Below are 27,405 nucleotides of genomic sequence, written 5' to 3' on the forward strand. Positions count from 1 at the left end.
GAACAAACTTTACCCTAATAATTTATAAAGGTGGTCTCTCTAAATACTTGGAAATAATTTATCTGTGGTTTAAAGCCTTTTATGGAGTAGAAGTCTTCTATAATTGGTTTCATTTACATGATGTCATCATTCAGTCCGCATGGGGCATGTTTTGCTCGCCAACTGATTCAGCTGATAAAGGAAATATTGAGCAACAGTTCATGTTCCTTTATTTTTACTTCCACAACAAAACAAACCTGAGTGACTTAAAAAAAAAGATTGCGCAAGCTCTTTCTGCTTTCTCACTCACTCTATCTCTCAACTCCAGCTTTTGTATCTGTGCACTGTTGCCTTGAGGAATAGATTTTATTTAGTTTTTTCTACCAGTCACATGCCTTGACGTATTCCAGTGTGTTCAGTGTGCTCTATTAACCTTTACAGATACTTTTTAAACCCAATGCCTTTATTTTCTGTCATGATTGTGTAAAAGTGGTTATTAGTTTTATCATGTTTGTTTTTTTTTGTTTTTATTTTAGTTGTCATGACCTTTGTGACCGATTGTTACTCTTATTTTTAAGTGTATTACAGTTATAATACCAGTGTTTTGGGGTTATTTACACATTTTGAACTGCGTTAAGACCTCATTTTTTGTATTAAAAATTCCTAATAAGCAGTGTTTCTGTTGTAAGTAGACCCTTTTTTAGCATTGAATCCATCTAATGTAGCGTTTGTTAATCACAACTGTTGTTCTTCTACAGGTGTTGATGGTTTTCCTGCAGTGATTATAAGTTTGTGAAGGTTTCCTTTCCGATAACAGTCATGGTGCTCATTTTGGGTCGCCGTCTAAATCATGAGAACTCTGGCGGTGTCCCAGAATCCCCAGCAATTAAACGCAAAGTCTTTGAGATGGAGACAAAGACCCTGAGTGATGTTTTCAACTTTTCCTCTGGCTCCTCTCACTCCGAGAGCGTCTTACAAGTCTTCAACGAGTTCCGTGACAGTCGCCTCTTTACAGACGTGATCATCAGCGTCCAGGGCCGCGAGTTCCCATGTCATCGTGCTGTATTGTCAGCCTGCAGCAGCTACTTTCGTGCCATGTTCTGCAACGACCACCGGGAGAGTCGGGAGATGGTGGTGGAGATCAACGGCATCCAGGCGGACGCTATGGACACCTTCCTGCAGTACGTTTACACCGGTCGTGCCTGTATCACCACGCTTAACGTCCAGTTCCTCTTTGAGACCTCCAGCCTCTTCCAGATCACCACATTGCGGGATGCTTGTGCAAAATTCTTGGAAGAGCAACTGGACCCCTGCAACTGCCTCGGGATCCAGCGCTTTGCAGATGCCCACTCTCTCAAACAGCTGGCCAGTCGTTGCCGTACTTTCGCCTTGCTGAACTTTCCAGAAGTGGCTCAGCATGAGGAGTTTCAAGACCTCCGCAAGGACGAGCTGGAGGAATACTTGGCTAGTGATGAGTTGTCCATTTGCAGGGAAGAGGTGGTTTTCGAGGCAGTGATGCGATGGGTTTACCATGGAGTGGAGTACCGTAGACCCATGCTTAAAGATCTTCTTCAACATGTTCGACTGCCTCTGCTACATCCAAACTATTTTGTACAGACGGTGAGTGGCACATTCAAATTCGTTTTAGAGCAAATTCAGGAATGCTCTGCTGAGTTGCTTTTAATAAATAATGCAGTTAAGTGGGTTATATATAGTTATGACTAGACATGCTCTGATCAAGATTTTTGCAAACGATACCGAGTACCAACTCCTTGTCATAGTTATCGACCGATACCGTGTACCGATTCTGATGCTTCAAGCTTCATAATGTATTTATTGCAATAAGTATGTTACAAGAAGTTAAAATAATAAATAGTCTTGTTAAAAATACATATTCAAAAAGTTTTATTTATCTATTATTTCAAGGTACTTTAACAAATTTGCAGGCGTCACAGAGCCGCTATGAATATGCTGGAGACTTGCGGAGCTTCCGGAAAAACTAAAGGGTTGGATGAGGCACAAGATAGGGGAGATTGCTCTGCTCACATCAGAGCAGCTCAAAACACTGAATATACAATGACTGCACTTGCAACAACTAAGAGAGTATTACTGTCATGAGTCACATCAATGGTCGCACTGCATCTGTATGTGTTTTAGCTGCTGTAATGTAAGCACAGCAATAACTCATGCCTTCACACATAATTTCCCTCCTCATGTGTTGTAGGTGCTGTATTTATAACCTGGAGCGCACGTGTCTTCGTCTGCGTGTAAACAATCACTTCCGATCGGTTAATGAGATTGGCCAGATCAGCGAGTATCAGTCGAGTCAGTAAATGTGGTTATCGGTGATACCAATCTCCAGCCTATCGATCGGAGCATCCTTGGTTATGACGCATTTTATTCACCCTGTTTATGGGCATTTACACCTACCTAATTTAAAATAGCAACAGTTCTATCTTGACCCCAGTGAGCTACACACAAATATTAAGTTTCATTGGAAAGAAGACACTTTGAGCTTTACTATGATTCATCTAGAAAGTTTCAATGTTAAAAAATATATAAAATGTTATACATTATGTGGTAATGAGAAGAGGAAAATTACTGTGTACAATATATTAGTTTTTTTTCATACAATTAGTTTTTTTATACAAACACATAAAAGCAGTCTTAAATAATCTAAAAAAATGTCTTAAAGGCCAAGTGTCTCATGAGTTTATATTTCAAATTTGAGGAAGATAGCATAGCATGCAAAACCACATTAATGCAAAAAGTCTTCCAAGACTATCTGTGTCCTTTTCTCCCTCACCCTCTGAGGCACTTTCTCAGTAACAGTTGCTGAATAATTTAGTCTACATTTACAGTTCATGCATCTTTGGAAAGTAGACACTTTGGGCTTTACTATCCACCATCCAGAGTTTATAATGCTCAAAGCGAAAAAAAAAGTTATAGATGAAAGTCCTTGAAAGTTTTTAATATTCTGATAAAAAAACTGAGAAACATTTATATGTATTATAACATCTTTGTATCAAATTACAAAAAAATTAAGGAATTACTTGTGCGAGGCATTTAAAACGCAAAGTGTATGGGAAGGACAGTACATATAACATTGTTCTCTCTTCTGTCTGCCGTCTCACACAGTTTTGTTTTCATTTTTTTGAAAGTCTTGATAACACCATCATCATGTAGTTTTTTTTTTTTTTAAGGGAATAGCATTGTAAAAAGAAAAAAAATTTGTTTTACTCTTCCATTCACTGCGCTCTATGTTTACCACACTATGACAACTTCTGCTTCTGAGAAACTCGGAAATGAGAAAATGGTGCATTCAGTGATGTTTTTCTTCAACAAAAACCCAATAGATTTTTTTGTTTTTGACCTTTGGATTATTGCAGATAATAAACCCTGTGCACAACCACATTTTTAGATTCTGTTTAGATTTCTATTTGAAATTTTGAAACCTGTATGGAATCAGCAGAAGTAAAAAAAAAAAAATCTAAAAATCGCTATAAACTACGCCATATAGTCACATGACCCGAATGTCATCAGTAAGCTTCAGCTTTCAACAACTGTGTTTGTTTTTCTAAAAGTTAGAATTTTTTGCCATAGCAAGGGTGGCACGTTGATTCAGTGGTTAGCACTGTCGCCTCACAGCAAGAAGGTCAGAGGTTAGAGTCCCGGCTAGGTCAGTAAGCATTTCTCTGTGGAGTTTGCATGTTCTCCCCGTGTTTCCATGGGTTTCCTATGGTTGCTCTAAGTTTTCCCCACAGTCCAAGGACATGCAAGAGTGTATGGGTGTTTTCCAGAACTGCGTTGCAACTGGAAGAGCATCCTCTGTGTAAAACATATGCTGGAATAGTTGGTGGTTCATTCCGCTGTGGCAAACCCTGATAAGTAAAGGACTAAGCGGAGGGAAAATGAAATTAGAGGAAATTAAAGTATAGAACATAAAAACTCTAGGCTGTGTTAAACGCGGACATTAATTCAGGCATTTAACCACAAAAGCATCCATAAAGTCCATTGACTACAGGGCGATGGAATTAGAAAAATTAAAATCCAAAACTGTTTGGCCTTCAAAAATATTTTCAATCCTGCACCTCTTGGTTGCAATCAAAAAGACTTTTACTAATTAACCCTGCACCCTTCTAAACTGTGGGTACATGGCATAGCATGTTACAATTCACACTAGACATAGTTTACCTTGGGCATTGTTGTTTGTCACTGCTGTGTTGGGTTAAAGGGTAAGTTCACCCAAAATATTTGTCTAATTACTAGTTAATGTCTCAACCTCATGTCGTTCCAATCCCCTGAAACCTTCATTTATCTTCAGAACACAAATTAAGATACTTTAGATGAAATCCAAGAGCTCTCTTATCCTCCATAGGTGCTTGTTGCTGTCTATGGAGGATGAGGGAGCTTTCCGATTTGATCTAAAATATCTTAATTTGTGCTCTGATGATGAATGAAAGTTTCAGGGGATATGAACAACATGATATGAACAACATAATTAATGTCAGAATTTTTATTTTTGGATGATCTCTTTAAAACTGCAAAACTGTAGCAGGAATTCAAAAATTGAGGTAAAAAGTGGTGCTATACCCACTACTAAATTACAAGTGCAAACGTTTCTTTATCTGAGGGAAAATAGTGTTTAGTGTGATTATAACTTTGGGTTAAGTGCGATGTAAAAAGCCTTAAAGAAAGATGAAATCTGCCCTGTTTTTGTCCTCAACTTAAAATAAGCTCCACCTTGGATATTTCATGAGTTATTAAACCAGTTATTAACCAAGAACTGAAAATTTAGCTAGTTGTCAAGTTTCACTACAGTGATACGCAAACAGACCTGAAACATCTAATCAAGGTCTTGGTGTTCACCTGAAGACTATCAACAGATGTGTTTATGTTTGTGCTACTTAAGTCAAGCTCTTCTTGTTCATAACACAACTAGATTATTTAAACAAGATAGCTGGACTCAAGGAAGATATATGCAGGAACCGGTTTGAGGTCAAGCAATCATTGTGTGATGATAATTTCTCTCCTGCAGGTGGAAGGTGATAAACTGATCCAGAATGCTCCAGAATGTTACCAGCTGCTGCATGAAGCACGTCGGTACCACGTACTTGGCAATGAGATGATGTCACCACGTACCAGACCACGCAGGTACAGTTTACATGATGGCTAAAAATATTAGTTGTCACATGATCAACACTCTATATGATCATTACTTCTTAGTGACTGTACTTCTGAGTACATGGAAGTGAAAAAACATTGGGACGGATACATTATCTCGAGACCAGAAAATCCACATGAACATTATACCAACTACATAACAACTTCCTGTCATTAGTGGTGACTTTGCATGGGTAGACTCCACTCAAGATTTCATCAAAATTAGCGTTGTTTCCCCTCTCTATCATGAACAAAGAAGTCATTATACATTTCTTATCAGAAAAAAGAGGTCTTTTGTGTTGGAAATCTTGTCTTTGTTTAGTATTGCCATGTCTTGTTTTGTAGGCAGTCTTTTATTAGGGAAATGTCAGTGTTTGGAGGAAGTATCTGTATTTTTGGGACAGGATCTTTGTAGGAGTTATATGTGGAAAGGCACTATCTTGGAGGCGATTACCTTTATATGGAGTTTCTGTATTTAGAGTCAGCATCCTAATATGGGGAGTCTATCTGTATTTAGAAGCATTATCTATGTTCTGGTGGCGTTATCTGTGTTTGGAGTCAGTATCTTGCATTGGGGGTTGAAAGTGTTTAACCATGCTTCCTAATGTTCCACCCTGCTGGGAGAAAAATGCCATATTGCCCATGCGTCTGTATTGAAAAGCATATTTAAAAAGGATTTAGTGCTTTAAAGTCATACACATACAACCCTCAGAAACCACAAGTGTACATTAGGGCTGCACGAAATATCGTTTTGCAGCTACAGAAATTTATTTAATTACTGTGTTTACACAGAATCTATATGAGTTATACAAAAAAGGTTTTCTCACTTAGAATTTTTATCTTGTTTTTAATCCAAATATTTACATTTCATAGTGAAAACAAGACTATTTTACTCACCCCACTGGTTGTTTTAAGGAAAAAGTTCTCATTTTGATTTATTTCTTCTGAAGTTAAAAACAAAACGTTATTGTCACTTTGATCTAAGAATTTTTTAGATATTTGCCCTACAAACAAGACAAAACCAAGTAAGAAAAGTATGTTTTGCATTAAGATTATTCAATTTCTGTACCTAAATACTGTTAGAACCCCCCCCCCCCCAAAAGAAACCGTCTTATGAATTATGTGAAACTGTATTCATATCGCAACATTTATAACAGAAAATAAATATCGCAATGTCAGATTTTTCCAATATTGTGCAGCCCTAGTGTACATACATTTACTCAATGAAAACAATGTTGCATTGTGCGCTAATATTTCAAATGGCTGGTGTCTTCATTTCTCAGTGACACATTCAACTCAAATACATTGAATTTTACTGATGTATGTATTATAAAATACATGCTTGTCACGTAATAAAGCCTTACAGTAAATTTAAAGTGAAGGATTAAAAAGGATCAAGCCAATGGTAATCATATTTACGAGAATCCAAAAAAGGCATTCAAGAATGCAAATTAATACCTGTGGCTCTAACAATACACAGTTCTTATGAAGCATGAAACATTATAACCTGCAATGCTTGGCCTCGGGCAAATTGGGAAATCTGATTACTTTTTGCAAACATGTTCTTCTGAATAGTTTGTTTCTGGGTCAAATAACTGATTTATCAGTTTGTTTACAGAATCATGCAATGCCGTAAATGCACCCAAGCAACCAACCAAAAATGACAAGACACATGTAGTTTTTGCATTTATAAAGTGAATAAACTAGACTTCTTCCACTTACCTTTTTAATAAATTATGATAAACCATAATGATTTTATTTTTGCCTCTTTTTTTTCTGCCTGGCTCATTCATGTCTTAAACACTGGTGCATGTGCTTTTTGAGTAGAAATGTTTTCCTTCAGTACTTGAAGCGTTGAACGAGTTGGCAAACCTGGCATCACAGGATCATAATAACATGTAAACTGGCTCATTTCAAGTAGGAGTGACTGGGCCCATCAGAACTGGTTTATCCAGTTTTCTGATTTGCTTGATTCGTTGGAACAAAGTTTTATCTAAAAATCTTCTTTAATACTTTTAGTCATTTTGCCTTAGGTTACATAAATATATAGCAGCATTTCATATTTGTTTAAACTGTCTCTTTTAAGAAAAAATAAATCAGTTTTTAGGACAGGCCCCAAGACTTACTTGGGGATCAGAATATCATAGCACAGATCTCATAGATTTACGATTTGCGGTGGATTTACGGTTTTAATATTTGGTGGTAAAGTTGTCTATACCCTTGCTTTATTGACTGAATGTTTAGACCTGGTGCAAGGGGCAAGTCTTTATGATTGCTTTTCTTTCAAAGATCTGTCTCATTTTTGTCTAATTGTATGGGATAGCTTATTTTCCAGGGAGATTGTGTTGTCCATTCACTTTTTTTAAGAATATTAAAGAATTTATTTACCTAAAAATTTAAATTCTGTTATTAATTACTCAGCATTGTCATTCCAGAGCTTCACCAATCTTTGGAACAAAAATAATATATTTTAATGATATCTGAGAGCTTTCTTATCCTCCATAAACACAAGATGTTCAAAGTCCAGAAAATTAACCAAAAACATCCCATGTGACTTTGCAGTAGTTAAACTGTAATCATATAAAGCTCTAAGAACACTGTTGTGTGCCACAAATTTGTAAAAACGTCTTTGTTCGCTAATGTTTTCTCTTCAGTGTCTTTCACTTTTTTACCTTTTTTTCCTCAAATGTTTTTGGAGCTTCCTATAACCGTTAAACCACCATAGACACATGGACTGTTTCATTTCAGAACTGTTGCTGTTTATGGCGAATGAGAGAGAGCTCTCAAATTAGATCTAAAATATCCTAATTTGTGTTCCTAAAATGAACGAAGGTCTCTGAGGATTAGAATAACATGATAGACAAATTAGTTCCATTATTTTATGAGCTAATAATTTAAATACATGCACTTTTTATTGTCTATAAATTAGAAATCTCACAACAAAATTACAGTAAAGGGTTGTTATATAGGGTAAACAGTTAAAAAAAAAGTCTGTAGCAAGATATAATTTATGATTTGAGTCATTGCAGGAGCTCATTGTTCCTTTGCAGGAATGAAACTGAAGCACTTCCCGATGATATCATCTCTTTATTTCACCACTTCAGAGCCTGTGCTTATCTTAAGATGTTGTTTCTCCTCCTTTTCTGCAGGTCCACTGGTTTCTCTGAGGTCATCGTGGTGGTGGGAGGTTGTGAGCGGATGGGGGGGTTCAATCTGCCATACACAGAATGTTACGATCCCGTGACGGGAGAGTGGACGTCCCTTGCTAAACATCCCGAGTACACGAAATCAGAGTATGCAGTGTGCGCCCTCCGCAATGACATTATTCTGTCAGGTGAGACTCTTACTTTTACAGTTTTTGAGTAGTCCTACTCAGGGTGAAACTTTGAGTCCAAAACCCTTTGTTTTAATTAGGCCATGTCCAGACCAATACCTTTTAGTGCATATTCTTTTACTCCATTTTGGCCTTCCAAAAAAAAACATATATTTTTGAAAACGCAGTCCAAAGTGGATAAAGTTGAAACGCCGTTTTCATGTAGCAGTGTGGACTGTGAAACCGGAGGCTTTAAAACCGCTCACGCATTTTAGTCATGTGACCAATTCAGCTAACTTGGTTATTACATTGTAAATAAGATATTTAGAATGCTTTCTGTTATTATTATAACCTTTATTTTACCAGGAAAGACACATTGAGATTTAAAACCTCTTTTACAAGAGTGTCTTGGCCAAGGTTAGGCATACATGTCATATGGGTCTAACAAACAAAAAACAATTGACAGTTAACATGAATCACACATTGACAAACAAACTATTCAAAACATCCACAAGCCTGTATTTCAGTTTCTAAATCATTATACTATTTTATTTTTTTTATTTTTTATTTTTTTGCATTTAGTGAAATCAATTCTTGCAACTGCAACTTTAGATTATTCCTTGCAAAAGGTGCTGCGTATTTAAAAGCCTTTCTTCCCCCATCTCAGTCTGCACTTTAGGAACAGACAGTAAATAAATATCCCATGACCGAAGGCCATAGTTAAGGACAGGCTTTTTACAAATGTAATTCTGTAAATATGATGGAAGTAAACTCAGTGTAGATTTGTAAACAAAGATATGCCAATGCTTGAGGCTACAAATGGACAAAGCAACCAGACCAACCTACCCTAGTATACAGCATACAGTGATGAGTAAAGGATTTAAATTTAGTTATAAATCTCACTTCACCATGGTAAACAGTATCCAGTGCATGCAGACGTTGAGATGATACATGCATGCATATAGATAACATCACTGTAGTCCTATATCGACATAAATGTTGCATCAACCAGCTTTTTTTCAGCATCAAAAGAAAGGCAGTTCTTAATTCTAAAATAGAAGGCAGAAGCTAGTACATATGTATTAGATACTAGAACTTATTAGGTAGATACTAGTACTTATTAAATAGATACCAGTTCTTATTTATTAGACACTAGTACTCATTGTAATAGTGACTAGTAACTATTCTGTTGTTTTGACTAGTATATATTCCAGCTAGGACTAGTACATATTTTAGGCACTAGTAGTTAATCATTTGGTACTAGTGCTAAATAATAGATAATAGTAATTATTTTTAGTATACTAGTACTAGTGTACTAGTATACTAGTACTTATTCATTAGACATTAGTACTCATTCATTAGATACTAGTATTTTTTTATTTGTACTAGTACTTATTTTTTAGATACTAGTGCTTATTAAATATTTACTAGGTACTAGTATCTAATGAATGCGTACTAGTATCTAATAAAAAGAACTAGTGTCTAATGAGTCAGCGCTAGTATATTTTTAAAAAGCACTGGGATCTAAAGAATAGGCACTAGTATTTAGCACTTAATTAAATAGATACTAGTATTTGAAAAAAACTACTAGTAACAAGAAAATACATACTAGGACAGCTTATAGATGAAATGTCAAAATGGTTTGCCATATTGCATGGAACGTTTACTAGGAGCTATTGTTCAGTGGCGGAAGCAGATGAGAATTGCGAAATTTTGCTGCAATGTTTCAAAGAAACGGAAAGTAAATAAACTCTAGGTGGGTGTGACGCAGGTAAAGTCGTCTTCTGTGCACATGCGCAGTAATGAATGGAAGCGATTATTTTTTTTTTCTTGTTTCAGTGTGGATGACGGAAAGAATTGAAAACGATGGGACATGGAGCCATTAGTTGTGGCTTTGTCACATTGGCTGGACTTCTAGTTTAGACGGAAAAAAGGCTGAAAAAAGTTGAACACTGATAAATTGTGGTTAGGCCATAGTGATGTCTGCTGTACTTTAGGTACCTGGTTTGTCTTGTACTCGGTCACAGTGACTGATCGCTAAGTGGCTATTTGGGTGAAATCCGAAAGCGCGCGCACACACACACACACACACACACTTTTGAACTGTATCGTTGACTCAAGCATGTGGATCTTCCTATAAAAGTAGATTCGGTTATCAGGGAGGAGTCTTGATGTCTGCCTGGAAAATAAATGACATGCAATAAAACATTAATATATGATTCATGCTGACTGTAATCTATTTTATATTTGTTTTGTAATGCTATAATTATATTAGAATGATTGACTCTTTTGGTTTTTGATTAACTATTTGATATTTGCAGAACCTCTTTTAAACTAATTGATATTATTTCCACTTGATGGCTTGAAAAATGTTGTTTCAAATGGAATATAGATGTTTGGGAATGGGCTCTTAAAGGCATATTTTACCTCAAAATTAAACTTTTGGCATCATTTACTCATCCTCCACTTGTTCCAAACCTGTTTGAGTTTTCTGTCTTCTGTTGAACACAAAAGAGGTCAAAATGTTGGAAACTGCTAATCATTGACTTCAATAGTATTTGTTTGTCGTACTATGGAGAAAATTTAAACTGGTAACAACTGACTTCCATAGTATTTTGTTATGTGTTCGAGAGAAGAACGAAGGTTACATTTTACGTTTACTGTATTTAGCAGATGTTTTTATCCAAAGTGACTTGCATATGAGGATAAAATTCAATTATTTATTTTTAAAGCATTTTTTCAATGTAGATTGTGTCAAGGCAGCTTAAAAAAAAAAGTTTTAGTAAATTGAAACTTTGTCAGTCCAGTTTCTTTTCAGAGTTGAAGTTCGGTTTAGTTCTGTTCAGTGTGGTTTAATTTTCACTGCTGAAAGTCCAAACACTGAAAAGAAAGTCCATCGATGGCGGCTCTACAAGTCCCAAACCAAGTAGCGACAGTGGAACAAACTTCACCAATTGATGAAAGTAAAGAAAAAAAACCTCAAGAGAAACCATGCTCAGTTGGGCGCAACCATTTCCCCTCTGGCCAAACTTTTTGTGCAGAGCTGCAGTCTAGGTGCCGGAGGCTGGAGAAGGCTAGACGGTCATTATAGAGAAGCAGCAGGTGTGAGTAGGTCACTGGCTGGTGTTCAGGCTGGCCTACAGGATCAATGCGGAGACTCGTCTGTCACTGGGGTCTTTCAGGAATCAGTCTCATGCTCTTCCTTCATTAGAACCTCAGCCTCTACTCAGGATACGGCCTGGTCCAGGATTATGGAGACCTCTGGATTAGAAAGAAACAGACGAACATAAGCATAGATGCCGTTCGAATTGAAAGAAACCCTTCAAATCATAGAAGAGTAACAGTAAATAAATGACAAGTCTATGTGTGTTTTTTCTCTCTGATCATACAAATTTAAAACCACTGGAGTGTGAGTAAATGGTGAGGAATATTTCATTTCCATGTAAACCATTTCTCTAAGAGTTGTGCCATCAAGCACATTCATTGCTCAGTTGAACTGAAATTAAACAAATTATGTTATTGTGTGGATGGCTTTGACAAATTAGCCCAGGGTTTTCTGTGGCGGGTTAAGGGCTTATGGCAGATTCCTTGTTTGTGAGGACATTTCTGAAGCAGCTGTTTATGATTTGAGGAAACAAGAGGAAACAACAGCTGAATCTGGGACCAGCCAGTGTGTCAAGGTTCTGTTCTCAGTGGCAAACTCTAGCTTACTATTGGCTGAATGCTTGGCACATTTCAAGCTCTCACTGGCACAAGCAAGCGGCATCTTGGGGGAGTATTTGTGCCAAGAGTTCCAGTGTAGTTCCAGGAACAATCTGCAGATTTGGCTACAGTGGTTGAAGTGATCGCAGCACGTCATTCACAGCCAAAAGTTCACCAACTATGTATACAGGCCATGCACTTGAGGAGTTATTGTAACCGTGACGTTTTATACAATTAAACTTGACCTAATCTCGTAGGTCATGTGTGGTTTTGTTTGCACGAGCTAGATTTTACATCGAGGAATAAAGAATTGTGTAATTCTTATTCTTCTCCTTGTAGGGCCATTGTTTACTGATTTTAAAAACATGAAGCAGTAAGAAGTGTGTTTTCTGTTTCTGATTTCCAAGAATAGAGCTGTTTTTGCACTCATGTTCTCACGTGTCAAGTTTGCCCTTCTCTCTCTCTTTCGCTCTCACACTCATACACACACTCACTCAAACTGTTCATATTGCTTATCGTGTGCACGTGCAGTTGGCAGGCATCCAGCATCAAGTTCAGGGGCCCCTTACTAAATCTGTCTCTCTTCTCTGTCAGAAGTCATATCCTACACGCTCGGTGGTTCAGCTGTCTTTAATAAACATAACCCTTGGATTTCCTTCAAGAATAACAAAAATATCTACTGTGGAGTGTAAGTGCGCAGCCTGGTAGATCAGTTATTCCCATATGTTTCTCAGGGGACTTTATTTTTTACTTGCTTCACAAACTTAAAACCCATTATGATGTACCCTACAGATTTTAATAAAGTCAAGTAGAACTAGTGGGAACTTCTGAAATGTTGCTCTCGGCTCATTGCATGCAAATAAAATGTCATTGAAGGTGCAATAGGTGATTGTTTAATGACTGCCTGTCATTAAATTAAGCAGTCCAAATGTGTTTATATGTATTTTATTGAACTTATTCTGTGAGATGGAAGTGTGCTTGTTTTGTTTTTGTTTTAGAACTTCCTATTCAGTTGCCTATGAAAGAAATAACTAGGAATAATAAACGGCGGAAAACAAACAATTGTGTTCATGACTTGACATAAAAAGTAGAATAATATAATAAGAAAAGGTCAGTTTGCAACATCAAGCTGCATAACGAACATGGAAGTGAATGAGACCGGAAGTCTCCAGCCAAAAATATTATATGTTTTACGGATTATATAAGATTAAGGTCATCATTTTAATATTCTTGGCATAGGACCAAGAAAAGTTTGTCTAATTAAAACATTCGGTCTAAACATTAAGATAGGCCGTCTTTCCTGCCTGTCAATTGCAAACCTGTTCGCACAGGAAGGATTACATTATCAACACATTCGTTGGGGCTATTTAGACAGAGAATGGCAGGCAAACTTCAACAGCCTACCTTCTATTTTTAGTTTGGTATTGTAATTAGTATCTGTACTATAGTGTTTTCTCTCTGGTGAATGTTGCGTGATTTATTGTAGTAAAGATGAATTGAATTAAATCGTGATGTTGTCTAGTGGGCTTTCATGGATATTAAAGACATGGCTTTGGATGTCGATTTGCAGCACTAAAAAATTTTAATTGTAAAGCAAATTGCTGCACAGCTTTTTTGAGTTGACTCAACTTTTAACTCAAGTTCTGTGGTTGACTCAACTTGTCAACTTGTCAAGTTGAGTCAACTTAAAAAAAAAAAAAAGCTGTGTAGGGATTTCCCTTATAATTTTAAGTTAAGTTCCAATATGATAATTCTTCATTGCTTTTCTATGTAAACATGTGCTTGATGGACATCCTTTTCACATACATTTACATTTCACGTCTTTTGTGTTTACAATAATTTGTACGTTTAAAAAATTTCAACTTTTAGGGGTCTATTTCAAGTTGAATCAGTAGCTGTGTTTCCATCAAAATGCGAATTCACTTTTTGCGCAAAACTGGATTATCGCATAAAGATGTGCGAATAAAGCAGCGTTTTCACACAACAAGTCAAAGTGAACAAAATCGTCACTTCCTGATTAACTGGCACCAAATATCAAAAGTAAAAATGTAATTTGCTGTGGTAGGAGAAGCTGCGTGAATCTTTTCTTTATGTAATAAATGACTTGTGCCTCAGAAGGCAAGTTTGACAAACAGTGAGTGCACAGTGACCTTAGAAGGCGTGAAACAACATTCAGGTGTTTTACAATGTGCTCAGCTGCTGGTTTGTCTATTCACACACGTTTTCAATTCACATGATCTCTTATAACAAAATAGCATGACTTTTTTAATGTGCTTACTTGAATTTGTTCGGTAAAAGTGTTTTTATCACAGTTTATCTTATCGAATAAAAAGTTTATCCTACTCAGTTATGCACATGTTTTTTATGTGCATTTTCAAAATGTCTGCGCATCTTCAATTTAATGGTGTAAATTAGTCAGATTTAGTTTAAATGTACACACCGTTACTCGACGATGCAGAGACTTTGGTGAGCAAAAAAAAGGAAGATTCTGCTTGACTAGTGTATTCAGAATTTAACTCCACTGTAGTATGCATGTAATTGTTTATGTTTTCATTTTTTTTATGCATTAAGTGCATTAGCTAAAATGATTTAAAGTAATGTTTTCTATTTATTTTGAAATATTATTTTAAAAATTAGGAAATTACCCATTGCAAATTTTATGTAATATAGTTCGGTTTATTTACCTTTGACCCACTGGTCATAATGTTGTTTGGTTTTTGCCCCTTCAAACGAAAAAGTTTGGGTACCCCTGGTGTAGAGTAATTGTTTCTGACACATTTTGAAACATCACAGCATACTTTTAAATCTGTTTTGCGCTTTTATTCACATTTAGTCATTGTTCCTCTCATCATCCCAGTCTCTAGTGGTGTGACCAGAGCAAGTTTAGTGTGATTTCGGTTTTTAAAGATGACGGAAGAGATAATTGGTTGTCAATTCCTGCCTGAAGCAGTGGATCTGAGTCACAGCAGAGACGCGTGCAGTGTTTCTAAGATCCTCCATATGTTTTCTCAGCTACAAAAACATAAATCAAATCTGACCAAGTTTCACAACATGACGTTTGAATGAGCGTACATTAATTTGACACTTCCTGTTCATGGTTGCCCATTTTAGGAGGCAAATGAAGAGGGTTGTCACTAAACATAAATCATGTCTGCAACTTGGCCCATTCATGCATTTGCATAATACAAAGGTACTTATTATTTACAACTGTAAATAACTCTGTTCAGTTTAATTCTTGTATATGTCATCAAGGTCTATAGAATAACCAAAAAACAAAAAAAAAATCATGAACTATAAAAAAAATTAAAAAGCATTTTATTTTATAATTTTATTATTTTTTTATTTATTAATTTATTAGATTTGATGGTTTGTTAATTTATTATATATCTTTTTTATTTTGTTTATTTTATTTTATGTTTAAAATGTAAAAAAATATATTTTACAAAATTTACAAATATAAAAATAAAATACAAAAGATAAATATTTAAAATGTTGGCAGTGCTTATATATTATTAATATTATTTTCTTTTAGAAAACATTAAAGCTACAGTATATTATGTATGCCGTAATTGACAACTGGTTTAAGGCAAGGCAATGCAAGGCAAACTTTATTTATAGCGCACAATTTTATACAACCGTAGTTGATCTAAAGTGCTTTACAATGAGATAAAATATTTAAGAAAATAAAAAATAAAACTTGTATTAAAAATGTAAGAAAAAGAAATATGTATATATGTAATACTAAAATACAATATAGAAATTACATGTATGAGTCACTCAAAGGCAAGGGAGTAAAAATACATCTTCAAGTCAGATTTAAAAGTATCCAAGGATGAAGAAATCCTGATGTTCAACGGGAGAGTTATGTGTTCCATAGCCTTGGGGCCGCAACACAGAAAGCTCGATCCCCGTTCAAGATGATATGCTTTCTTTACTTTATATCCCTCCAAAACATTCAAAATATACTTGAAGCTATGTCCACATGTGTAACAGTGATGAGTAGATTTATTAGTACCCTACAGGTTTCACATCCGGCACTGAAAGTATTCGCTTTAAGCAATCTTACTGTCAGCATGTGAAGTGTGCCCTGTAGACAGACTCCATTATAAATGCTGGTTTGTCTGGTCCTCAGTCTGAATGAATGTCACAAAGACCTAATGGCCTTTGTTAAGACGTATTTAAATTATGACAGAAGAGCAAACTAAAAGGACTGGAGCCAGGCTTTATTATGTTTACTCAGCATTAGAGGACAAAGCAGGCACATCCTCTTTAATTAGACAGAGATTTTCAGTCTGCGTTTGTTTGCCAGATAGTCGCTCAGCTCGTCCGCTAATGGAGGTTATGAGCTCTGAAGTTCTGGTTTTGCCACTTGTGCTTCTCCAAAAATGTTCACCTCCGCTTTTCTTACTTTAAGCTTCCCTTTTCTCATTTTATTTTGCATTAGTTTTAAAAAGGCAGTTATTTTTAGTAGGTTTGCTCATTTTTGTGTGAGTTATGTGAGCTTAAAAATTTCAAATTTTTTTAATGATGGTCATATTATGTATCAAGTTCTGTTTTTTTATCTCAACTGTGCCTTACACCTCTGACCATACACAGAGGTCTTATTAAGTGAAACAGTCACTCTGTGCATGAAACTGAACATTATTTGCAACTTTATATTTTAGTCTTTGCCATTCGTCTTGAGTATTCACAACTGTCTGGAATGCACACTTTTTTTTTTTACTTTTTAAAGGAGGGTCTCACACCAGACGCACCATGCTAAGTCTCATCATCTCTTTTAGAATTGTAAACATTAACTGTACACATCGTCACCTTGGAATTATAAGGTTCTGTCTGCGTTCTGAAGGAATTTGAGATACTGAGCTTCAAAGTTTTGCATTCCATAGCAAACAGTATGTGTGTAACATAATTAAAAGGTCTTTTTAATAAGTAAACAACTTATTAAAAAACATCCCATGATGTAAATAAGTTGTCATTTAATAGGAATATGTCAGTAACTGAATTTTGAAAAAAATGTCAGATAGAACCTTATAATTCTAAGGTGACGATATGGTACATCCTATTAATATGTACTATTTTGTGAATAAAATGTATATTGAGTGTGTGTAAGAGAAGAGTATACAAGCTTTGGGACATACCACTTCATCATTAATGATTATGTTACTTAGTTGCGTGCCCTGTCAGTAATCTTGTCGCATCATCCACATTTCTGTCATATTTAATACCATATTGGAGAAGCAGCAATTTAATCTGCCATTTGTGTGTTTTTCATGGAGAGAACTCTCCTCAGGTGTTCGCAGAATTAGTTAATGAAGTTAATGACCAAATTACGTCTTTATGACAGTTCACATTGTTGTTGCAGATGAAATATAACACTGAAAATGGGAAATAAATATATTACAGAAGGTTATTGAGAAGCATTTGAACATTGTTACCAAAGCTTCTCCACTTAACCATCAATCTCATTCAAACGCCATGTTTGAGTTTTACACTTTTTACTCATATTTAGAGTTCTAATCAAATTCACATCAAACGCACTTAACTGGTAATATTGTGGCCAATTTGGTCATTAACTTCATTAACTAATTCTGCGAACACCTGAGGAGAGTTCTCTCCATTAAAAGTTAAACGTTGCGGAGTAAATTCAAGCAGTGACGCTTTGTTCTCTTCTCTCTTCTTATAAAAAAAAGAGGAATAGGCAGTGCCAGCCCATAGGGTTGAGGGGCCCGAGACAAGATTTAAAAATTTGGCTCATTGGTGTAAAAACAGTGAGAAGAAAGCTAAAAAAATACAATTTTATTAACTTTAACATATTTAACCTATAATAAATATGTAAAAATATTTATTCCGAAACTTGTATACAGTTGAAGTCAGAATTATTAGCCCCTCTTTGAATAAGTTTTTTGTTTTTGTTTTTTTATATTTCCCAAATGGTGTCTATTAGAGCAAGGAAATCATATCCGAATTTCATAGTATGTCTAATAATATTTTTTCTCCTGGAGAAAGTCTAATTTGATTTATTTCGGCTAGAATAAAAGCATTTTTTAACTTTTTAAAAGCCATTTTAAGGTCAAAATTATTAGCCCCTTTAAGATGTATATTTTTTCGATAGTCTACACCAGGGGTGTCAAACTCAATTCCTGGAGTGCCGAAGCCTTGCACAGTTTAGTTCCAACCCTGCTCCAACACACTTACCTGTAGGTTTCAAACAAGCCTGAAGGACTCAATTAGTTTGATCAGGTGTGTTTAATTAGTGTTGGAACTAAACTGAGCAGAGCTGCGGCCCTTTTGGAACTGAGTTTGACACCTGTGGTCTACACAGAACAAACCATCATTATACAATAACTTGCCTAATTACCCTAACCTGTCTAGTTAACCTAATTAAATGTAATTTGTCGTGTTTAATGGGGTTTGTGCATTGCGCAATATGCATTGTACATGATTTATATGTACACGCTCGTCCTCGCATTGGCAGTATATACAAGAGCAGCATTCGTGGGGCCCTCCAAGATACGATTGACCCTAGGCGCTCCACCATATTTCCTGTTGGATGCGCCAGCACTAGAAATAGGCTACATATTTTGCACATCCAATACTGCTTAGAGTGAAAAAAAAGAGTTTTCCTAATCATTTAATTTTGATACATTTCTTGTGGTACTTCACATTTAATCATACATAAACAAATGCTGAACAGACACTGGCAGTATGTCAAAGGTATGGACACACACAGCAAAAATGTGCCAGTCACTGAAGCTAGCATTGGGCTTCTTAACTGTCCACCCCATTCTGATTTTATGTTATGCATTTTGTTTGTCAAGTGATTTGTGCTGAATGCTCAAGCAATGGCATTCTGTATTTTGCCTGTTGCTTGTATGGTGGCTCTGAACTGTCAAGATATATTTTCAAAATGTTTTTTTGGATGCGAAAAATGGAACAAATCACCCCAATGTAATATTTTTTATGACGGACAAAAGTTTCGGAAGCAGTGTGTCGATACGGTTGACACAAAGTGAGGTTGAATTAATTTTTTAACGTGCGAAAATTATGGATGAAAATTTCGTATTCAGTGTGCAATAACTTTTATGGCATAGATCTGCACTTCGAGTTTTTACCATAAATAGTAGACCATCAGGGTAAATTTGTACTTATTTCAACATATAATAGTTTTGGGACATGCTAATTCTATTTTCTAATACTATTTAGGATGTATAGTTTGGAAATTGAGAGCAGCAATTGTTTTCTATGAGGGTACAGCAGCAGCATATAGAGACCAATGTAAAGACAGTGAAGCACAGGATGTCTGGTCCGCGAGTGTCATTGAATTGCGTATTATGACTTCCCAAGAACTATGCTTTAGTGAAGAAATCTTAAATTATTATTATTGCTTTCCTGAAAAAAAGCATTTAGGGGAGTAATTTTTAGTTTTCTACAGATTGTCCACATGCTTTTTTAGAGCATCTCAGACCTTCATTATAAGTGTGTAGACAGCTTAATGTGGAGCGGCCTGCTGCCAGGTGTTTAGTACGTGTGGGAGAGAAGGACTGTCAGAGCTTGTCTCAGAGCCGTTGTTTGGATGATAACCAGCCATTTTGACGCGATGCGAAGTGGCACAGAAGAGGACGAGGTTTAGATAAACATAGATGACAGCAAGAAAGGACACTGAGATCAGAGGAAGCATTTCTGTTGAACAGGAACGCAGATGAAACAATGTGGTTTGTGTAATTACAGACATGGTGTCGTCTCACTCCGGGCTGTAATAATCTGTTTGGGGTTTGCTTGAAATGCTTGCCCGAAAACAAACTGTTTGTAGTTAATAACTACATAGTGCACACAGACTTCTTATTACAAATTCTCCTCATTTAAGCTCTAATTTCTTTAAAATTCAGTGATCTTCACTGCCTGGTTGATATACAATATAAAGTGGCTCTCAGACCGGACAAGAAGCACTGCATTCAATTCTGTTTCCCTCCGCCATATCTTTAAAATATGACAATTTATTTTACCCCAGTATTTTTAATGGAGTTTTTGTCTTAATAGCACTAGCGTTTACACCAGGTGTGGGCAAACTCGGTCCTGGAGGGACAGTGTCCTGCACATTTTTGCTCCAACACTAATCAAACACACCTGAACGTTCTAATCAGTGTCTTCAAGATCACTAGAAATCAATAAGCAGGTGTGTTTGATTAGAGTTGGAGCTAAACTGTGCAGGACATCGGCCCTCCTGGACCGAGTTTGCCCACCCCTGGTTTACACGGTAGGTTATCTCATTTTAGCTTGAACAACTAAATGAATGCTCAAGTTGCTAAAAGGGACCTTATGTAATTGTTAATACTCAATATTAACCTTTTTACCTGAAGTTTATCGTTGGCTGAAAAACACTAGCTATGCCAATACCCATTCCTCATAAATGATGTTCAGAACTTTTAACAATTAGCAGAGCTTTTTTTACAATTGAAGTCATGGAAACAGAAGTTAAGATTGTACTTTTTTTCCCGATAGTATGACGTACATCCCCTTTTAAGTAGTCCTGAAATGAGAGAGAAATGTCAGCTGGTGCATGATTTCGTTTTATGGGAACCAATTGGATTGTTGAACGACACCAGTCTTGCTAGCAAAATAACATTGCTAACAAAATGAGGGGAGATTGGAGGTGAATTCAGAAGCAGAAACAAGACTGTAAAAGAGTTCACATTGGTTAAATGTGAAAAAGCTGCCTTGAAGACATTGAGTTTCACAATATATTTAACTAAAACTCAACATCTTAAGTTGAAACAGAATCTCTCTAAGTCGAGTTGACTCACATTTTCAAGGCAGCTGGTGAACTTGAAGTTTGTAAGTTTAACCAATGTGAAACGTTTTACAGTGTACTGATATGCCTGACCTAAAGAAATTCTGTGCGACCAGGAAGTGAAGAAATATTGTTTTAAGGGGGAGGGAAGGGTATGGTATTTCATTAAAGTTTATGAGGGCAAATGAGTTTGTAGTGCACAGATATATCGTTTATAACAAGACCTAGTATGTGCACATAAATGTCTATTAAATGTCATTTGTCTGACACTAGAATTTTAAATACTTGGTTTTAAGTATGAATAGGGTTAATTGCGTTTTTAATGTGATTTATGTAATATATGGAATGTATTTTTGTTACTTTAGTTTTTGTGACATTGTGATGTAAATGGTGATGTTATTATGTGGTAAAGCCTAAGACATTTCCTCTTGTGGATAATAAAGAAAGTCAAGTCAATACATATAAAAATAAGAAGAGTAAATTTTGATTTCATGCGGTCTTTAAACTGCTGTCAAAGTGATTTTCAAAAAAAAGTACACATATTCAAATATTCAAAAACAAACAACACAACCACACACACCAAATGACTAAATCTTTAAATTGTACTAAAACATGTAAAAATGACTTATTCAAACTATTTATTATGATTTAATAATTGTATATTAGCGATAATAAAATAGCACTTCTATATTATATTATATTATATATGAGCAATATTACACGAGTAGCAGTGCAATGTGGCTGTATATCGGCACACATCGCACTGCAATTCAGCCACATCCTACTGCGTTTATACAACAGTTCGACGGCATAATTGTGTATAAAACAAAAAATCAAACACAGAGTCAAAAAAAACCTTTAGTAAGAGAAACTACTTTCTTCCGAAGTTCATACACAGATCGTCAGAGCAGAAACCGTTGCCAGTTCACAAACGTCACTTTAGAAGTAGTATTTGAATGATTCTCTTGCATAATGTCTAAAATGATGACAAAACAGGTGATTTTGATTACATTTTATGATTATAAGGCTGAACAGCGTGAAATGCCTTCAGTCTACAGAGATTTTCCAGTATTTCTCTGTTGCAATCGGTTGATCACAAAAAATAACCATGAAAAAAGAAATGCCAGAGCAAAGCAAACACTACCAGATACTATGGTATAAATACAGCACTACAACATACAATAAAGTAAGATCGACTTAGAACGTCGCTTACCTGTTCCATTATGTTATAGTTTGAAATGCTGTTTTTTTTCCTCCCCTAAGGACTTATTATACTGTCTCTTTCACCATCTTGTGGCTGAACGTCAACTGTCTTTGCTCTGCTCAGTATAACAGGCTGATGGCCGTCAATGCGCTGAATCTTCGAAACTGAATGTTTTAAATAGGCACCATCCTTATAAATAAACTGCACAGTTGCAATCTAAACAACAGTTCTCGCCTAAAAAAATCTCAAAAGTACATTATGTTGTCCAACAGCAGCAATATTTGTCAAACTGTAGTCCTCTGCTTGCTACGCGTTTGGGAGGAGTAATACACAAGGGTGAAGAGGCTGTATGAGTGCTTATATTATTTTAATAGCTTACGGCCATCAGCCAATCAGATTCAATATATTATATTATATTATATTATATTATATTATTTTATATTATATTTACAAATGGTTCTCAAAATCCCCAATAAGTAGTTTTGCCAGATTCGTCACTTTTGAAAATACTTCTATCCCTAAATTATGGTGATGATGGTTTACATAAATACACAGGTTGGTTATGCTGTTGTTGATGTTGTGGTTGTTATTTACAGGTGGACGCATCAACAGTAGTTATGTGTGGATGTATAACTCACAGCTCAATGTCTGGATCAGAGTGGCCTCTCTGAATAAAGGACGCTGGAGACATAAAATGACCGTCCTGCTCGGGAAGGTGAGTGTGTGTGCGTGCGTGTGTGTGTGTGTGTTTTCCAGTCCCTGAGTCCCATTTCCTAAATCAAAAGCACACTTCCTTTTGTGCAGTGTGACTGTATGGAGAGAATAATGCAGGATTTATTACAGCACCTGTGTGTTAGACTGGTAAAACATCTAATGTAATTAAACAATATTTGTTAGTGTTGCTAGGAAATCATACATGACTGCTTTTCAATGTCCATTTAAAGAAGAAAAATTAGTTTTGTAATGCATCCATTTTAAGCATCCCCACCCCTTGTTTGTTTCTTTTGTATTTTCATTATCATAATTAGCCCCGTACTGATTTATTCTCCAGAATTACAAGATGATAAGACTTTCCATTGTAATCAGTTTAGAAAATGGGTGTAGATGCCATGTGGGATATCCAGGCTTTAATAGTAGCCTGTGCCTGTTTGGGACTGATAATATGATTAGATGTTTACAGCTGTAATCAGATGATGCTGATCTTAGAAATTGTGTTTTGTTTGTCTTGTGGTGAATCTTTAAGCATTTGAATATCCTTGCAAAAAATAGAAATCACTGGCAGTTTTTTTTATGTATTGCTTACAGATATTGTGTTGGTAGTGCATTAATTATGTTTTCTTTTGTTTGTGAATGTTTGAGACGCATGCTTTTCATTACACATGCAGGGGGTTTGACATTCTGCCTGTGTGCGTGTGATATATTATTCTGTGTTCATACACACCCTCTTGAGACTTCTTTTTTTTCTTAGAATTCTTTTCTTTTCCTGTGTTTGTGTGTGTGTCCACCCTCCCAGTGCCCATCCTCTCTAGTTGTTTACAGCCACGGTTTGTTTTTGGATGTCTGATGTGCCATTCTTTAGAAGGAAGAAAATTAGTTGCTATTTTAAGGTAGTAATCCATCCAAAATAGTCTGTCAGAGAGCTGAACAGATCTTTTAATCCCAGCTGCTTTGTGCACATCCTGTCTTGTAGATATGATTATACGCGATAATACAGAGACATGTTAATACGTGGCTCTCAATCAAATCGGTGGGCGGGGAAACCGCACTCCTACATCACGTTGCGGTCGGCTTAAAAATGGAAGGGATTTGGATCCTATGTTAATGTCAGGAAATTGAAAAAAAGACACTTATTGTCTTTATATCACACACAGTTCTGTCTAAACGGCTTACAAAAGATGATTTTCATCATAGGTGCCCTTCAAATACAGGATACATCATTTTAGATATTTGAGTGTGAGGTGATGTTCTTGCAACATCTACAAAATGTTTCTGTTTTTCTAATTAGTCTATCGTATACACAGCTTTATGACAGAATCTTTTTCTTTACTTTTAGCTATCTATTTAAATCTTTATTTCTTGCATCTTCTTCTAGATTTGTGCCCTTCACGTTTTTTAATGCATTTTTGTTTCGTGTTATTTTGTTTCATTTGCATGCTCTACTTGTATTTTAATTTCATGTGAATCTTTTTGGCTTCATGTGAATCTTTTATGTCATCTTCTAGGCTCTTGTCTGCAGGTTGTGACCCTGAAAAATTCCCTTTCTCTCTCATTTCAGTAGAAACTCTGTAGTGTTTTGTTGAAATATGATCACCTACACACATCCAGGATAACATCACATTTGAAGAATGTGTCTGCTATCTAACATTTGCTTTTTCATTCCATCTACCCGTGTCTTCATCCGTCATTCTTATCTTGTTTGTGCTGTTTTGTGTAAAATAGCTTGCATGCTAAGAGAGCAGGGTACAAATTCTGGCGAAATTTCAACACGACATTTTGATATGGAAACAATTGGTTACCTTTCAAAAAATAAATCTAATGTTATGAACTTCGATGAAATAAATATCTTACCGTCATTGAGGAAAGGGTGTGAGTGTTTAAATTTGTCAGTGTGAGTGAGGGAACTTTACCCTTCTAGGTCAGAGGTCATTACATTAGTCTGTATGTGTGTTGGATTTGCGCATGATCTTAGGCCTCAGGCAACTGCGATCTGTTTCTGCTCAGTAGAACTGGTTTCCTGTTGAACAGCTTTAATGTGGGTCAGTGTCAGTATGTTGTTATCGTGGCTCTTCCACACTTCCTCTGCACTGTCAGTTTGAGGATAAGGCTGCATGTGGAGAGGATAGGAAGAGCGTTTGTTCTTGAACAACTTTTATATATTGTCTATAAACGCAAGTCATGAACCAGAGAAGTGGGATTAATTTGTCATGATTTATTGTTTTTGTAATGAAGTCATTTTTATTTTCATTCGACAACTAATGAGTAATATTAGCTCTGTTTTGCTTTAGTTATTACCATTATAAAGTGAAAATGAAATCAATTCTGCGTTTAAAACCTTCACTTTTCCAAACCGTGGCATACCTTGAAAACGGTTATCATCCCATGCCCACTCTGTTGTATATTAGGAAAAGTGAATGTGTTTTTTGTTTTGTTTTTTTGCCCTTGTGTATATAGGAAACTTCTGAAACTATTTTTTTAATTAGCATAATAGGGGCATCTTGAAATAATGAGCAGTCATCCTCTGTATCTGTGTATGTTTTCATGCAGGTGTATGCAGTTGGAGGTTATGACGGGCAGTGTTATCTCAACAACGTGGAGGTGTACGACTCCTTCTCCAATCGCTGGACTGAAGTGGCCCCTTTGAAAGAAGCTGTCTGCTCGCCGGCGGTCACCAGCTGTGCAGGGAAACTCTTTGTCATTGGAGGAGAACCTGATGAAAACAGCTGCTCTAATAAGGTGATTTGAGAAACTGGACTAAACAAACACACAATAGAGTTAAATTGAGCTAATCTACAAGGCTGGAAAACTTTGATCTTCATCTTGTGTAGAAGTATGTTGGCAGATTTCCATTGAGTGCTTTTGACTATGTGTATTTGGCAAGTCTTGGTTTTTGTGTATGAAAAACAGACATGAAGTCTTTATCAGAAACATACTTTGGTGCATTTTTTTGTCTCTTTTGTGTGGCCATATGTATCCACATCTGTTTCTTCCTCATACTTGTCCATCTTTTACATGCATTACTAAACAGAAGCCAACATGTTCAACATGACAAAGGATCAAAAGTTTTACCCAACCTGTCACACGGTCTCCAATCTAAACTGCAGTGATCCTCTTGAAAGGATAGTTTACCCAGTAAGAAACATTTCCTCACTCTCAGGTGGTTTCAAACCTTTTCTTTCATTTGTAGAACAGGAAAAAAGATATTCTGAAGAATGTTAGAAACCTGTAATCACTGACTTCCACAATACTGTGCAAGTCAATAATTGCAGGCTTCCAACATGTTTCAAAATATGTTCTTTTGCGATCAAAAGATACAAAATTATTGTTTGGAACAAGTAAAGGATGTTGGAAACAGAATGTTGAAAACCTGTAACCATTGACTCCCATAGTATTTTTTTTCTTACTATGGAAGTCAGTGGTTACAGTTTTCCAACATTCTTTAGAATATCTTCTTTTGTGTTCAACAGATGAAAGAAAGTTTTAAGTAGACTGTACTGATTTGCCAGCCTGACTAGCTAAATTTACCTAAAACCTCTATAAAACCAGCCAAAAGTCCAACCTAAAGGCATGCACACACATCACCATTCAGCAAAATTCACTATTTTGAATTCAAATAGGTCATTATTGTGATTTCTGTGAGGAACCTTTCCAAAACCGGTACACAAAACCGGAAGCTAAACACACAAAAGTGTAAGACAAAACATTTTAGTCTCAAATAGCTTACAACTGCAGGAACAATGGGTGTATGTTTGTGCCATCGAATTTCAAATGGCAAAATGCAAAATAAACTCACCAGCATGACTGACTGATGCGAGCCACAATTCATAATGAGGATTAATATATGTATATATATATATGTATATATATATATATATATTAGGGATGTAACGGTATTGTAAATACCGTCATACCGCAATATTAAATTTTTTCGATATTACCGAAGTCGCATGACTCGGTAAAACTATAGGTCTTCAGAGAAAATTTGCTCAGGCGAATGAAGCGAACGGGAGGTAGCTGAAACTTCATTTCCCATCAGCCCCGGCGTGGCCATAATCCTTTGCGGTCTGTTGTCGCTACAGATCCAGTAATGCGGAAATGGAGTGTGCTGCTAGTAGCGGAGATGAAAAAAAGATGGAAATGATCGAACCTAAAGCAGTGTTGTCGCCGCGCGCGTGCTGAATAGCGGTGCTGTCGCGCGCGTTCTGATCAGCTGTTGTGGCGCGCGTATTGTAAAGCGCCGAGGCGGGGTTGAGCGCGCATACTCAAGAGAGGTGTTGTCGGGCGCCTACTGAAGGGCTGGACTGGACGGAGGTTGTGTCGCGTCGCGGGGGCACTTTTGATCGTTTTGGAAGGGCATTTTCTATCCAAGACTAAAAAGGGCATGTGCACTGCACAGGTTGAGCCCTATGTGTGCACGTGCCTGCAAGTTGGGGAATACAACTAATAACAGTCATGGGGACTGCAGAAACACAGCACACTGTTCAGATTGATGCAGACATTGACTTGTACCGCAAAGAGACCTCTATCTCACTCATGGTT

The 27,405-nt window shown here is 36.3% G+C and overlaps 1 protein-coding gene and 2 long non-coding RNA genes across 4 annotated transcripts in view; 2 read left to right on the forward strand and 1 right to left on the reverse strand.

Moving 5' to 3' along the window:
• klhl24a (kelch-like family member 24a) overlaps positions 1-27,405 on the forward strand; it is an 802,375-nt gene that overhangs the window by 1,874 nt on the left and 773,096 nt on the right. For both annotated transcript variants that reach the window (XR_015477958.1, NM_001077340.1), the window contains 5 exon segments: positions 738-1,599; positions 5,018-5,133; positions 8,292-8,476; positions 22,746-22,864; positions 25,414-25,602. Coding sequence is in view for 1 of the 2 variants with exons in the window: in NM_001077340.1 (NP_001070808.1) it covers positions 799-1,599; positions 5,018-5,133; positions 8,292-8,476; positions 22,746-22,864; positions 25,414-25,602 (1,410 nt within the window). In the remaining variant the exon portion in view is untranslated.
• LOC147846474 (uncharacterized) lies at positions 16,886-18,811 on the forward strand. Its single transcript, XR_015478956.1, has 3 exons — positions 16,886-17,702; positions 17,927-18,281; positions 18,480-18,811. It is a non-coding gene; the product is annotated as an uncharacterized LOC147846474 (long non-coding RNA).
• Positions 25,284-26,685, reverse strand: LOC147846475 (uncharacterized). Its single transcript, XR_015478952.1, has 2 exons — positions 26,110-26,685; positions 25,284-26,071 (listed from the first exon to the last, which is right to left on the reverse strand). It is a non-coding gene; the product is annotated as an uncharacterized LOC147846475 (long non-coding RNA).

Source organism: Danio rerio, chromosome 2, assembly GCF_052040795.2.
Source record: "Danio rerio strain M-AB ecotype USA chromosome 2, GRCz13ab, whole genome shotgun sequence".
In the NCBI taxonomy this organism is placed as follows: Eukaryota; Metazoa; Chordata; class Actinopteri; order Cypriniformes; family Danionidae; genus Danio; species Danio rerio.